The sequence below is a fragment of the Hypomesus transpacificus genome, chromosome 21 (assembly GCF_021917145.1).
Source record: "Hypomesus transpacificus isolate Combined female chromosome 21, fHypTra1, whole genome shotgun sequence".
Classification (NCBI taxonomy): domain Eukaryota; kingdom Metazoa; phylum Chordata; class Actinopteri; order Osmeriformes; family Osmeridae; genus Hypomesus; species Hypomesus transpacificus.
This window is the reverse complement of record NC_061080.1, coordinates 6,690,524-6,705,370: the sequence shown is the minus strand read 5'-3', so window position 1 is coordinate 6,705,370 and position 14,847 is coordinate 6,690,524. Positions and strand designations below refer to the sequence as shown.

The 14,847-nt window shown below is 40.9% G+C and overlaps 1 protein-coding gene across 6 annotated transcripts in view; it reads right to left on the bottom strand.

The window, feature by feature from the left end:
- The window catches only part of npepps (aminopeptidase puromycin sensitive), a 215,139-nt gene that overhangs the window by 140,521 nt on the left and 59,771 nt on the right, over positions 1 to 14,847 (bottom strand). For 5 of the 6 annotated variants that reach the window (XM_047043674.1, XM_047043669.1, XM_047043671.1 and 2 more), the window contains exons 11-13: positions 12,295 to 12,399; positions 7,328 to 7,388; positions 7,129 to 7,238 (exon numbers count right to left, since the gene is read on the bottom strand). In XM_047043674.1, the coding sequence (XP_046899630.1) occupies positions 7,129 to 7,238; positions 7,328 to 7,388; positions 12,295 to 12,399 (276 nt within the window). The remainder of the gene's footprint in view (positions 1 to 7,128; positions 7,239 to 7,327; positions 7,389 to 12,294; positions 12,400 to 14,847) is intronic. The other variant, XM_047043672.1, reaches the window with a different exon arrangement.

Below are 14,847 nucleotides of genomic sequence, written 5' to 3'. Positions count from 1 at the left end.
TAAGTCAAGTTAAGCTGTATTTAAACTTGTGTTAGATATAGGCTCAATAGCTCATAACATTTGTGTTTGTATTTCACTCATTTGATAGGATTATGATAAAACGCAGCAACTAGCTAGTGTCTGCTTTGCACTGCGATGCTAGGTACCGTACGTTATCGAAAAGTCGGAGCAAATTTACAAATTAGGAGTGTCATCAATAAAATAAGTACATTTTCAGCAACTACACTGCCCATTTCTCGATACATTTTTATTCAGATGCTGATTTACAAGTACCGTTTAGCTGAAATATGAATTGTAAAAAGCAATGGCGGTCAAAGGATTCTGTTTAACTTGTTGCTCACGGTAACCCCGCGCACAGAGTTATGGGTAATACGTGCTGCCATTAAGACAGCAAGGCAGCTCAGATGCTCTCTTAAAAAATGACCATTATGTGACGTATTTCAAGGTATCTTATTAGACAGGAAGAGAAGATTTAAGACATTTCGAACAGACCTCGCTGTCTTAAAAGGAAGGAAGGAAGGACGCATTTTAAGACATTTCGAACACAGCCTAAAGCCGGAGCAGGGCTAACGTCTTTAAATCACTTCATACGCCTCCATTGTCCTAGCAACGCGTCATGGTTACGGTTAACAAGTTAGCTAAATAGCAAGAGAAAGAAAACTTCCGGAGCCGGTGATTGTCATGGTAACGCTCATAAACAGTCATTGCGGTAAGCTAATTCTGATACGAAAAAAAACATGTGGGAACACAGCCTGTTACACCTGAATCTGGACAATCATATCTCTGTCTTTTACTATCGAGGGATGGGAGGCCGACCTGAAAAAAAGTCCTCAAATAACGTAAACTAGCAAATTTAGCTACTTTATTAACTCTGTTGCTACGGACGGCGGGTAAAGCGATGAATAACCTGAAAAGCTCAGAGCCTAATCAGTAGCTAGCTAGCTACCTCCACAGCAATAGAGTTGGTCGCGTTTTAATAAAGGTGGTAGGACACAACTTTGTCTACCTAAAGCAGACATAGAGCCTAGTCAGGCTAAAGTCCCACATCACTGGTCCTGGGTTTTAGTTTCCTCGTCAAGTGAAATACAAACGACTGGGTGCTCATGTGTTGCTGGACCAGGACACTACTAACCCACAAAAAATCCTATATGAACACTTGCACCCCACCTTTACTGGCAGTACAGCAAATAAATCTGTGGAGGTCTTTCGTAGCCCAAACACAAAGTAGGATGCGGATTTCCTCCGTCAGCTTGTTGTCCACAAAATGAAATGAGTACACATACGATAGTGTTTTGGGTGTTCTCTTCAAGGCTAGGTTTTTCAGCTACATTCTTTTGTAGTACTCATCTGTTGGCAGGCGATGGAAACTGCACCGTTTGTCATAAGAACAATCCCTTTTTGTTGTGGGTGTGTGTTCAACACACTGTCGTTGAAGCCACAGATTTAGCAAAATCTGGTTGTTAGCTGTAGTAAAGCCGCGAACAGCACAACAGGTAGCCTACCAGAGCTCCGCAATGACATTTTATAACAATAATAATAACAATCAAATGACAACATATGTTTAAAAACAAACCAGTTTTAGGTAAATTATAGTTGAAATTACTTTAGAAAGAATCACAGTTGATGGCTGGCTGGGACTAACGTATAGCAAACCGCAACTACCGCTACTCACCGGAAGTTGCAGCCATAATCATTTCTACAGTAGACCCCCTAAGAATAAGGTGGATAATGAACTGAAGCGTTTTTTGTATTTTTTTTATAATAAAAAAATAAATAAAAGATCCGTTGATTTAAAATACTTATGTCGACGCATTTTCAGCCTCGACGTCGTCGATGACCTCGATGAATCGCGGCAGCCCTAAAGAGATACTAAATACCATCGGCGTTCGGTTACAACAGGACTGGTGATACCGGTCTTATTATTAGTAGGCTATTAGCAGCTGAATCTGCCATGTCCAGCAGTTTTAATTTCATCTACGAAAACTATGACGAAAAATGTTTGTTAACAACCTTTTTCTCATGACTAAAACGAGACTAAGACGTGACAAAAACGGATCTCTGAAAATAAAAACTATGACTAAATATATTATAACTTTCGTTAACGAGACGAAAATGTTGGTGGTAGACGAAGTCACAATCCTTTTTTTCCTCCAATAATTTTATAGTTAGATATATTCCTCCTCTCTGTTTCTTAAGCGCGCTCTCATCTCTACTGCTGTCAGTGGCCGATTCTCGTCTCTCGGCCAAGTTTCGCGCGAGTTAGAGGCGTGTTTGGGTGAGTGTTATCAACCCATGCAATTGGCAAGATATGTCGCGTTGCTATAAAGTACAGAGGGAGCATGGCTAATTTAGGTAGTCACCTGAATAGGCTACATGGTATTTGTGTGGAGACGTCTGCCTCCCCCTCGGATTCCGCTATGGCTACAGTCAGTAGTTAGCTCCACCGGTACCCCTAGCAAGAATAGGAATTCTATATTCTCCGAGAAACAAATCCCTGTTGTGTACGACAAAGTAATACGAGAGATAGCTGAGTCATTGAGAAAAACCTTAAAGTAGGACATGAGATCAATTTAGTGTGGTGTTAAATGAGTGTTTACAGCAGTAATAGTTGACCCTTTTATACATTCAGAGAACACATACAACAGGAAAGAAGGACTGGTTTAAGGCAAGGTCCAGGCCTGATGTTATTTTATCTTTTGTCAGACACTTTGTTCAATATGTGAAATAAAAATTTCACTTGTTTAGTTAATTGATGATTTGCTGTCTGACAAAGAAATACATCATTATGTACCATATTAAATTGCATAGCATTATATTATTTTGCATCGCATCTCATTGAATCACATCTTGTCAAATCGCACTGCATCGCAATAGGGGTGAATCGTATCGTATCGCATTAGTAGTTGCTTTTATGTATCTTTAATGTATCGGATCGTTGGCAGTGCATCGAGATGTGTATTGCATCGTCCTCAGTGATGGAGATGCACATCCCTACTGAGAAAGGGAAAAAAGGAGTTTAATATGGCTATTAAATGTGACTAAAACTAGACTAAAATGAGACTTAAATGTTTTGAGTTTTCGTCGACGAAAACTAGACTAAAACTAAGAAGGATTAAAATGACTAAATGTGACTAAAACTAATAAGCATTTTCATTTAAAGACTAAATAAAAAATAGCTGCCAAAATTAACACTGATTTCCAGCAGCCATTGAGTCAGATCGCGAAAATGTTTGAAGTTGTTTTTGTTTTGTTTTTTTTAAGCGTTTCAAATTTCGATTAGTCGATTTTCAGACGTTTTAGTCGAGTCTTGGTCGACCAAAGAAAATCTTCGTCGGGGACAGCCCTACTACATGTACTATAGAAACTATCAAAAAACGATTCAATTGAATGAATAAGTTCTTATTTTCTTTGGTATTTTTGTGATTAGCAATGATGATTGCTATGATGATTGCTGGGTAATATGTATGTTGTTGTTCAATGTCAAGTCTCTATTTGATCATGTGACGATACAATTCGCTTTAGTTACACCAATTCGAAGGTCACGACAATGCAGTTCATTGAGCACAGCACAACTGAACGAGTAGCAATGCCTTTTAAGCATAACAGTGTTAATTTTGGCAGCTATTTTTGATTTAGTCTTAGTCTTATTCTTTAGACGAAAATGCTTATTAGTTTTAGTCACATTTAGTCATTTTAATCCTTCTTAGTTTTAGTCTAGTTTTCGTCGACGAAAACTAATTACATTTTAGTCTCGTTTTAGTCTAGTTTTAGTCACATTTAATAGCCATATTAAACTCCTTTTTTCCCCTTCTCAGTAGGAATGTGCATCTCCATCACTGAGAACGATGCAATACACATCTCGATGCACAGCCAACGATCCGATACATACATACATAAAAGATAAAATAACATCAGGCCTGGACCTTGCCTTAAACCAGTCCTTCTTTCCTGTTGTATGTGTTCTCTGAATGTAAAAAGGGTCAACTATTACTGGCAGTCAAGCTGCTGTAAACACTCATTTAACACCACACTTAATTGAACTCATGTCCTACTTTAAGGTTTTTCTCAATGACTCAGCTATCTCTCGTATTACTTTGTCGTACACAACAGGGATTTGTTTCTCGGAGAACATAGAATTCCTATTCTTGCTAGGGGTACCGGTGGAGCTAGCCACTGACTGTAGCCATAGCTGAATCCGAGGGGGAGGCAGACGTCTCAACACAAATACCATGTAGCCTCTTCAGGTGACTACCTAAATTAGCCATGCTGCCTGTGTACTTTATAGCAACGCGACATATCTTGCCAATTGCATGGGTTGATAACACTCGCCCGAACACGCCTTTAACTCGCGCGAAACTTGGCAGAGAGACGAGAATCGGCCACTGACAGCAGTAGAGATGAGAGCGCGCTTAAGAAACAGAGAGGAGGAATATATCTAACTATCAAATTATTGGAGAAATAAAGTACTGTGACTACGTCAACCACCAACATTTTCATCTCGTTAACGAAAGTTCTAATATATTTTGTCATAGTTTTTTTTGTTAAAGATCCGTTTTTCGTCACGTCTTAGTCTCATTTTGGTCATGAGAAAAAGGTTGTAAACGAAAATTTTTCATCATAGTTTTTGTCGACGAAATTAACACTGAAGCATAAGAGTGGAAGCAGGAAAAGGCAAGAGAAAAAAGAACAAGATGAGAAGGCTGGAGGGGAGCCAAATGTAACGAAGTGTTTTCCCATCTATTCCAAAGTAAAAACTATTTTTTTTTTTGCGTTCACTAGGGGGTGGGGCCCGCCTAATATCTTGCACCTGGGGCCAGCTATCAACAAAGCGAAACACTGTCCTTCATCCGAGCCTCTGAAGACCCAGGGCCTCATGTAGGTACAACGTAGAGTTATTAGAGCCATGGCCAACCCGCAGATTGCGCACGCTGTAATACTTCAGTTTACGTCGTATTTACGAAACATGCAAGTCATCGGGAAATCAGCGCCTTTCTCCGCCCACTATACCGTACATTGCGAGCATTTAAACGCGCAATTGAATGGGCCTCCTTCTCTCTTTCTATCATGGATCAGCCACCAAAGTGGAAACAGCGATGACATTGAAATGATCCTGTTGTCAATATTTGTAATGTAGCGAGGAGTTTAACAACTGCTGGAATGGAATGTGAACGCTGAGTCGGAAATTCAATGAAATCTTTGATTTCTTCCAGTAACTGTTATATTGCATGGCTGCTTAATCTGTAACGCGTAATGATGTTGTGATCACTCAATTCAAAAAGTGTGATCCTTGTGGAAAAAATCCTTTGGCCTTTGTCTTCGTCTTGCTCGGGTTACGGCTGCCATTTCACCAGGAGGCATATGCGCATCCTGGTTTACGCCTGCTTTTAAAAAGCGCAGAATTTTCTACGCAAAATAGAGGTGCGCTTTCACAGGCGTTTTTTTTACATACCGCGGGATACATAATTAGGCGCACTTAACGCATCCCCTCCCATCTTTTTATGGGAAACTCCCACTTTCCCCTTGACCCTCCCGTGAATGCATATGCATGACACAAAAAGCGCAATTTGCCATTTTCAGTTCCCGCGACAGGCAGCCTGTGCTTTTACCTCAGTACGCCATGTTTGTACATACCTCGCCATGCTTTTACGAGCAAATTACGAAACAAATACGCCTGAAGTGGGCCCAAATGCGTTAGTACATGAAGCCCCCAGTGTCTTAATTTTATTTTCGCTGGAAATGCGCCGACACAACTCAAATCAAATGTATTTGTGTAGCCCTTTTTACACGCAAGCATGTCACAGAGGGCTTCACATACACCCATAGAACTGCCCCTCAACCAACCTAAACCCTCAAGGACGACAAGGAAAAACTCCCAACGGGAGAAAAAATTGAAGAAACCTTGGGAGCAGCAATTCAGAGAGGGATCCCCTCCTCCAGAGACGGTTGGTAAGAGAGAGGAGCAGAACACAAGCTAAACATAGTCATACAGTGTCAATGGGTTTTGAAACACCAAAATCCATTGTTTGGCTTCAAACTTCCCTAAGTTTTGTATGTCTGCGCCAAACATTTCAGCCACGACTGTTTCCTCAACTTGTGCTAATACAAACCTGGCCTTGCTGAAAAAAAATTCTGGAACAGTACTTACTCTCCTTAGTCCAGCTACAAACCTCGGACAAGTAAGTTAACTAACGCTATATCATTTTGTTGCTTTACTGTATATTGTTACCGAGCTTGCTACCCTTAGAATGTGGCTGTAACATTATCTCTGCAGCTAACGGCTGAGCTGTCGGTAATGTAAATGTAGATAGCATCAAGTATGTGTGAATACACATGCTGTAACACAAGTGTTGTGCACTTTTGTTATTTGGATAACCATTCTGCTGTTGTTATGGAGCCCGCGATATCCGCCTTTCCCTCATTGAAATGACTGAGTGTGCACCTCTGCAAACCAGAGTGATCAGATGAGAATTGGGAAAATTCGAGACATCTTACAGCAACGGGGCCACGAGCCATTGCAATACATCCATTGTGAACATTAGCGCATGGTGCCGCCCCTCTCCTCCTCATTAGCATTTTAAGCTACAGACACAGAAACAGCTGAGCTTTGAGGAAAGCTCATTGTGGGACTGCTCGTAGTGGCTGTAATTATGCACCAAGGCTGAATTTCGGGAAAGAGACTTCAAATACAGTATTAGGAGACCACTAAGGCATATATAAAAGCATCAAAAAACAGCATATCATGTGACCTTTAACTGATTTAATTGAAATGATACTGAAAAATGTTGTTCTTATAAAAATGTTGACCAGTTGTGTAGTTGACAGGTGGGTGTCATACCCAGAGATGTTGCAGAATAATTCTATATTACATGATTATATATTACACATCAGCCATAACTGTATCTTGTTATTGTGGCACCTGTCAGTGGGTGGAATGTGAAAATGTCATCACAGTTGATATGTTAGAAGCAGGAAAAAGGGGCAAACCTAAGGATTTGAGAGGCTGACAAGGGCCATATTGTGGCTAGACATCTCCAAACTAAGTGTTCCTGGTCTGCAGTGGTCAGTACCAATCAAAATTGGTCCACGGAAGGAAAAGCGGTGAACCAACAAACCAACCCACATGCTTACCTGTTCCTGATCCACTTCTATAATAGGAAATCCCATCTGTTTGGTCCAGGAGCCCATTACAGCAGCAATAGGTTTCCCACTGGCCTGTTCCAGACAGTACCATAAGTCCTCTGTGAGGAGGGCAGGGAGATAGATGTTAACTTCAATATGATAATCGATACATGCAATATTAAGTAAGGTTAAGAATTGGCTGGGTTACCTGTGGATGCATTTTTATGTTGAAATTTCAAAAGATAGGCATTCATTCCTTTCCTAAAATCCTAGAGAGAATACAATGATTAGTCTAACAGACAAACCCTCAGAGACTATGGCAAAAACAGCCATCCATGCTCTGTGTAAATATTTTGGGCACCAAATACTTGTTTAGTATTACTTAGTATTTAACTTATAAATTAACATATTCACTGTGTGTGAGTGTGTATATTTGACTGTTGTTTCCTCTCTAAGTGCCAGGCGAGGCAATAGTAGAGTAATAGAATATGTGGTATTCAAGAGTGATTTGAATTACAATGGTTTTATGTCTATTGTTAGACACATGCTGTGACAATAAGAAATGTGTTAGGCCAAAAGGTGAAAGGGAATGTTTGTTTGTCCTGAGGCTTTTGCCACCCTGTGGGAAAGTAGACCCTTGGGGGTCGGTGGGTATTTTCTACATCCTCCCAATTTAGATTTAGGACCTAAGGGGGAAGTTCTTGAAAGTGTCAGTAGTAGACTTAAGGCCGAAATATGCTTCTGCGTCTCCATTTACGGATGGGCGGGCGCACGGATACGGAGGATACGCACGGATACGGACGGATAGACTGCGTTTATGGTTCTCCGTAGGCTGTGGGTGCTGAAAACAATTCACCGCCATAAGAGTAGGTGGCGCGACGGTTTTTTGTTTAGACGTCATTGAGTGTTTATATACCTAGGTTACCAAAAAGTCGGAGCTAATTTACAAATTAGCCGTTCCATCAATAAAATACGCACATTTTCAGTAACTACACTGCCCATTTCTCATCACATTTTAATTCAGATTCTGATTTACATGTACCGTTTAGCTGAAATATGACTATGACTGAATATGAATATGAATATGGCGGTCAAAGGATTCTGTTCGTCCTGCTATCACGGCAACCCCGCCCCTACCCCTGACGCAAGCGGTACTTAATACTGACCAATCACAGCCAAGGGGGTCTCCGTAGCTCTCCGTAGCTACGACGGACAGTTACAAAATTAAGGAGGTGCACGTCAAGCTCTACGTGGCTCTACGAGGGCTGACGGAGAGCTTGTAGAGGGCGTTCCACGGAGACGAGGGCGTTCCCATGTGTCCGTTTTTCGAAAAACGCAGAAGCATATATCGGCCTTTAGAATATGCGCTAATGAAGCAGCTGTCTGACCTTTTCCTGTTGAGACCTTTGTTGTTTACAATCCATTGTGGAGAAGAATGTATTGATTAACTGTTGTTCAGAATGACCAGATGTTGTGAGTCTATATAAGACATGTTTTAGGATCGGTCACAAAGTACTTTTAAGTATTTTACGCCATTGAATAGAGAATTTGTATTGATCCAGCATTTTGACTGATCGTGTCTCAGAATTCTTCCACTACTTGAGCTGAAGAAGTATGTTGGGATTCAGCCAAAGCAGCCGACGGATTCGCGCAAGATAAACGTACTGATCCAATCAATCAAGAGGGAGAAGAACTCCTCTGAGTTAGTGGATTGATCAGTGTTGTTTCTTATTCTGGTTCTTGTTTTGTGTCAAGATGCTCTGCACTTGATCATCATAGCGTGCACTCTCAAGCTCCGCACAGTCTTTGCCCTGACGCTTGAGTTCTGTGTCCATGTGTGGAAAGTTCCGCAGATCACACTGTTGCAACCGGCTCGATTGCAGGTGTAACTTGCTTTTAAACGTGTTCAAGGAGCTGATCATGTTCATCATGTGTTTCTCCTTACCCTGCAGCTCTAGATTCAAGTTATTGAGCTTTTCAGTCAGATTGGTAAGAAAGGCTGAATCCAAGAGCCACCGACTGTCTTTTAGCTATGCATATTCAGCTTAGTTTGAACGTTCCAGAAAAAAACTATTTAGAAAACCGTTCCAGAAATGTACCTCTGTTGAGCCACTTAACGTCTGTGTGCTACAGCAGATCTGTGTGTTCTACACCTGTGTCCTTCAGCTGCGCACGGAATGATTGCCTCTGCAGACTCCTGGCGTCTTTCATATTTAACATCTTCCCTCACAACCCTTGCTGGTGAATTATAAAATGGTAATTCAGGAAATCCGGGAAAGATTAACACTGTTTGCACAATCCAATGAACCCAGCAGTGTGTCCAACTATCGTGGGAGCCCCATCGGTTGTAATGGAGACGAGTTTGAAGAGGGGCACTTATTGGCTCTAATTAACGAATTCCATAAAAACTTGAAAAATATCTGTGCCTCTCGTGTGCCTTTTCAAAGGCAAAATGGTCCGCAGCTCTTCTTTTACACTTATGTTGTCAAAAACCTTTCTAAAGAAAACAGTTAGAAAACACAATCTCCTTTAGATTTTTAAAATCGGCAAAGAGCACATCTGGGGCTTCCATGAATGCTTCTTTCACAATCTCACCATCCTTGAAAGACGTCTTTTCTTTTGCAAGAACACGACAAGATGTTATGGTTGCAGTCTTACTTTTGGTGTTGGGCCTGGTAAAAACGGACTGTTGTGCTGCTAGCTGACTTTTCAATTCCTGGACCTTTCGGCGCGCACAGGTGATTTAGCTGGGAAGTTCGTATCGTAGCTCTTGTGTACCGTCTTGAAATAGCGCTCCAAATTCCCTTTCTATGGTAAAGCCACGTTTGCATTGCAGATAAGACAGATGGACTTTGCATTCGAATACACAAAAAAATCCTCCTCCCACTCTGAATGAAAATCACAATTGTTTGATTTTTTTGCTTCTGCCATGGTAGTAGCCTATCCACTTGCTCTAGTCTAGCTTCTCACGCCCTTTCGAGTCTTTAGTTACAACCAGGGTTCTAAATTAACACCCGCCAAATGCGGGTGAAAATTTATTTTGGCGGGTGTCAATAAAAACTCACTAGCCGGTGATTAATGAGGCATTACATGAATGATACATAAAGCTCTGTTCTCTGCATGGTTCTCGATCATTTATCCCCCTAGCAGTACTTCTTAAGTTTCACATGAACACTGTGCCTTAATGTTACATGATAACGTTTTATATGCCCATTGCCTGCGCACAGTTTGAAGTGATACCAGCGTGAGAAACCGTGGAAACGAACAGTGTCCACCAGAAAACACAAGGAAGAAGTAAAACGAAGCACAGAAGATCATTGAAAGTAATAAGAGCTAGCTAGAGTAGTTAAGTAAAAAGCTAACTTAATGCGGCGGTGGTTAGGACAAACTTCTGGGAGCGAGAAGAGGAACGAGGCAGGGGATGAGGATATTGATAGCACGAGAGAAATTTCTCGCGATCGCCTGCAACTCAGCCCGCGATCGACTGGTAGACCGCAATCAACTGGTTGGGCACCCCTGCACTATGCAATCAATCATTAGTTGGGGGGATGGGAGATTGCACCTTTCAAACAGCCTGAAAGATCCATTCACGGGTTACCAACTCAAAAAAAGAAATTCTGTGCACAATGCAATTCCTGAGGTTATTGAGCCTTATTCTACTTAGTTTGTAGATGTGCAGAGAACAAAACGTAGGCTATTCAAAATTCTGTCGGACTTGTTGATGGTGATTTATTACAATTAGTAATTTAGCAGACGCTCTTATCCAGAGCGATTATTAAATGCAACTTTCGTTTTATATGCGCTACTGCCCTTGCGTAACCCGCCATCCACACTTGAAACTGGAGCCCCAATGTTACAGTAATAGCCTACATGAAACCAAAATACACATTTTCAACCAGTTTGATATTATACCCATGCGTACTACAGTGTTTCCACTACAGCGATGCAATGCTTTCCATTCATTTTCAATGGAGCCAGGCAAAACGTTTGCGTGGTGCATTGTCGGTAGCGACGCAATGCAATCCAAGCGATTTGAGTTTAGATATTCTCAACTTTATGTAAATGAGGAGCAAGGACCAGCCAAACGGATTGTTTGTGTTTCTTGTAATGTAGCAACCGTTGGTGATTGTAAACATTTCTAGCTTTCACAGTTTCAAGATGGAGGACAAACTAATCGTCTGTGTGGCTGCACACCCAGCCATGTTCAATACAACTCTGTATTCGTACAGAGCTCCTGGTGGGTTTTTCATAATCAATTCAGTCTCGTAACATAACTTAACTTTGCACTGCTAGCTAGCAAGCCCCACCGGCGGTACACAACTGGTTACCCTGAGTGCCCATGTGGCATACTGTCACATTTAATCTTTCACTTTGAAGAAAATACTCCAAAAAAGGTATCGTGAGTGGCCTAGTTGATAAGATCATACTACATCTAGCCAGCGTATTACATTTCTTGCATCATGTGTGTAAATGTATTTTGATAGATACTGTGAGACTCCATTGAACATCATTAGTGGCGTTCGCGCCCGGTCGCGTACTGTAACATTTAATCTTTCAAAAAAGCAAAAATGAGCAAGAAATATTGTGTATAGTAGATAATCATGCTACATCTAGCCAACGTTCAGATTTTTGCAACGTGTGTGATAGTTGTATAGTTGGATACTGGGCCTATAGCCCAGTATTTCCAAACAAAGTACACCTGGCTCTCATTTTTGCAATACTTGGACCGTGTCCTGACAATAAATGAAAAAACATGAAATGTTTTGCAAAGTTAGCTGGATCTAATTAGACCATTGAATGCTTATGATGTCCCAACACTTTTATCTGGGGACAACAACCCGATCTTTACAGCCAACTATAAAATTATGATAATGTTGGGCTGCTATAGACCAACTGTAGTCTAACCTGCAACATGCAGAATGATGAATGGACTAGACAACAAACGCTCTAAGGAAATAATCAGACAAACAACACAGATAAATGTCAGATTGACAAAGGCACGTTCATTTTCGACTGTGCCTTTGCTCCGTGCAAGAAGCGCCATCTAGCAACCATTACGTGTCAGAAACAACGTCCCTGTCTGAAGACTCATGGGTCATTTGACAAAACCGGCTCAGCGCTTCTAGTGTTAAATTAAATAGTGGTGTGTGATTGTGTGAGTAAGCCTCTTCTCACATCATCTCCAATGTAGTTGTGCAGCATACGAATCACGGATGCTCCTTTACTGTAGGATATGGCATCAAAGATTTCATCCACCTCCGATGGATGGCCAACATTTACCTGTGGGAAAAAAGTTCAGATAAGAATGTTTAGACTTGGATTCAGTATTTGTATCTGCAGGCAGCAATAAAATGATTGCTCATTTAAATTTGTTTATGTCACGAAGACGTGAGTCGAGGGCTGGGTAATATGGCCTAAAATGTTTATCACAGTATAATTCTGAAGCACGGACAGTAACGGTATATAGAGATATTATTTTTCTTAAAATCACAGCCTATCACTGCAGCCTCCAAATTGTGAAAGTCATGTAGACTTGAGCGAGCAGAAATCAGCTCAGCGACCAGAAATTCACTGCACGAGCAAAGTTAACATATGAGAGCCAGGCGGTTGCTCGCAGCTACAAGTCTTGGTTGTTAAATTTGTGCTGAGTATGTATAGTTCGCGACTTTTGACAAATCTCATGCCATATACAAAAAACACTTCACAATTCTAACCAACCTGGCATCATTGCTTGCATGGCTAAACTCTTCCATGCTGAATATTTATGTTTAAGTCTCCATAAACGTTGGAAGTTTTGTCATTTAAAACCAAAAGATAAAGCCAGAAAACGATGCTCTGCTCCATCAGTGCAATAAAGATGGAGGAATGCAGAAGATATCATGATGTTTGCGTAAATTAAAGGGAGTCGGGCCAGTAATCTGAAGGTTGCCAGTTCGATTCCCGGCCGTGTCAAAATGACGATGTGTCCTTGGGCACTTCACCCTACTTACATTTACATTTAGTCATTTAGCAGACGCTATTATCCAGAACGACTTACAGTAAGTACAGGGACATTCCCTGTACTTACTGCACTTGCTGTACTGTACAGTACTTACTGTACTGTACTTGCCTCGGGGGAATGTCCCTATACTTACTGTAAGTAGCTCTGGATAAGAGCGTCTGCTAAATGACGTAATGTAATGTACATTTCTTGCGATATATGCATACAATTCCATATGGTAATTTAATTCTGTGCCTGGTATGAATGGGGTTGTGATAAATCATTTCTGGCAGGCTCTAACGCGGTTAGCACGATATAGTCAAAATCCCTATCGTTGGCCAAATATATACTGGTATATCTATACCGTTTATGCCGTCCATACCGTCCATCCCTACGTTAGTCTACAACTGTGGAGCACGGAACTGAAGAAAATAAACTGTCATCCATTCTCTCTCCACTTGGAGGATGTGCAACTGGAACAGTGACAGGATGTCAATCCCTCGCAAAGTCATGACAACAATAGCGTGAGTACAGTAAAGCACTTTCTCCTTGGCTCAGTCAGGCAGTGACAAACAGGGCAGAGGATTACTTCACCGGTGAACTAGAAAAAAGGTAGATTTAACTAGCTAACAATAAGTTAGATACATTTAACAATTTAAATTAACATTTGCAATGTTTTATTTATTGATGTTCATGCCCAACTAATTATGAATATTTCATATTATCATTAAATAATGTTCCAGCTAGCACTAACTTTAGCTAGCACAACTAAAAATTAGCAAACTTTTACTGAATATACCGGTATCGGTAATTACCCAAAATTGGTACTTCGTAATGAATTAAATAACTGTCAACTATATTTACCAAGCAATGTTTTAAAATGTTCTTGATTGCATCTTCAGATGAGTTTGTTTAAATATTTCTCTAAGAAGAGAAATATACCTACAGGGTTGGCCCAAACCTTTATGGGGCCCTAAGCAGAATTGATTTGAAACTGTAATTTAATGTGCTCTTGGGGGCCCTAAGCAGCCGCTTAGTTCGCTTATGCCTTGGGCCGGCCCTGGATACCTATATGGTAAGAAGGAAGATTGAGATGAGGAAGGGCTCAGAGTCCAGCTATGCTGTTTAGTTTTGGAGGGAGAGAAATGCCTTCTTGTTCTAAAATATGAAACGTTACTGGCGACTAAAACTATATTTAGGGTTCCTCCGGTAGGAAGAAACCTACTGTTTTTGTTAGTATTCCTATTATTAGGGTACCTCCAGTAAGAGGAAACCTATTGTTTTTGTTAGTATTCTTATTATTAGGGTACCTCCGGTAGGAGGAAACCTATTGTTTTTGTTAGCATTCTTATTCTTATATTTCTCCGCTAAATGGCCCAATAGCTTAAAAAGTCCTGGACCCGATTTTTTCCAATTTGGCCCAATGATACAAGAGGTCACTCATTACTCCCAGACGGCTAGTGGCCCATGTGCGCCCATAGGTGGCCCTATAAAACACGCCCAAAGTCTACGTGATTTCCCCAGCGCCCCATTACTCCAAAATGCCTGAAAATTGGTTTGCATGCCTTATTTCTCATGGGGAACAAAAAAGCCTCAAAAACCCATAAGGTCCACCATGATAGATTTTGCTGTACTGTCCAAATTTGGTACAACCTTCAAAACCCTTCTCCTCATGAACCATAGATCCAATCGACTTGAAATGTATTACAGATGTGTAGAATACATGTTTTTATAAAAGGTCAAATTGA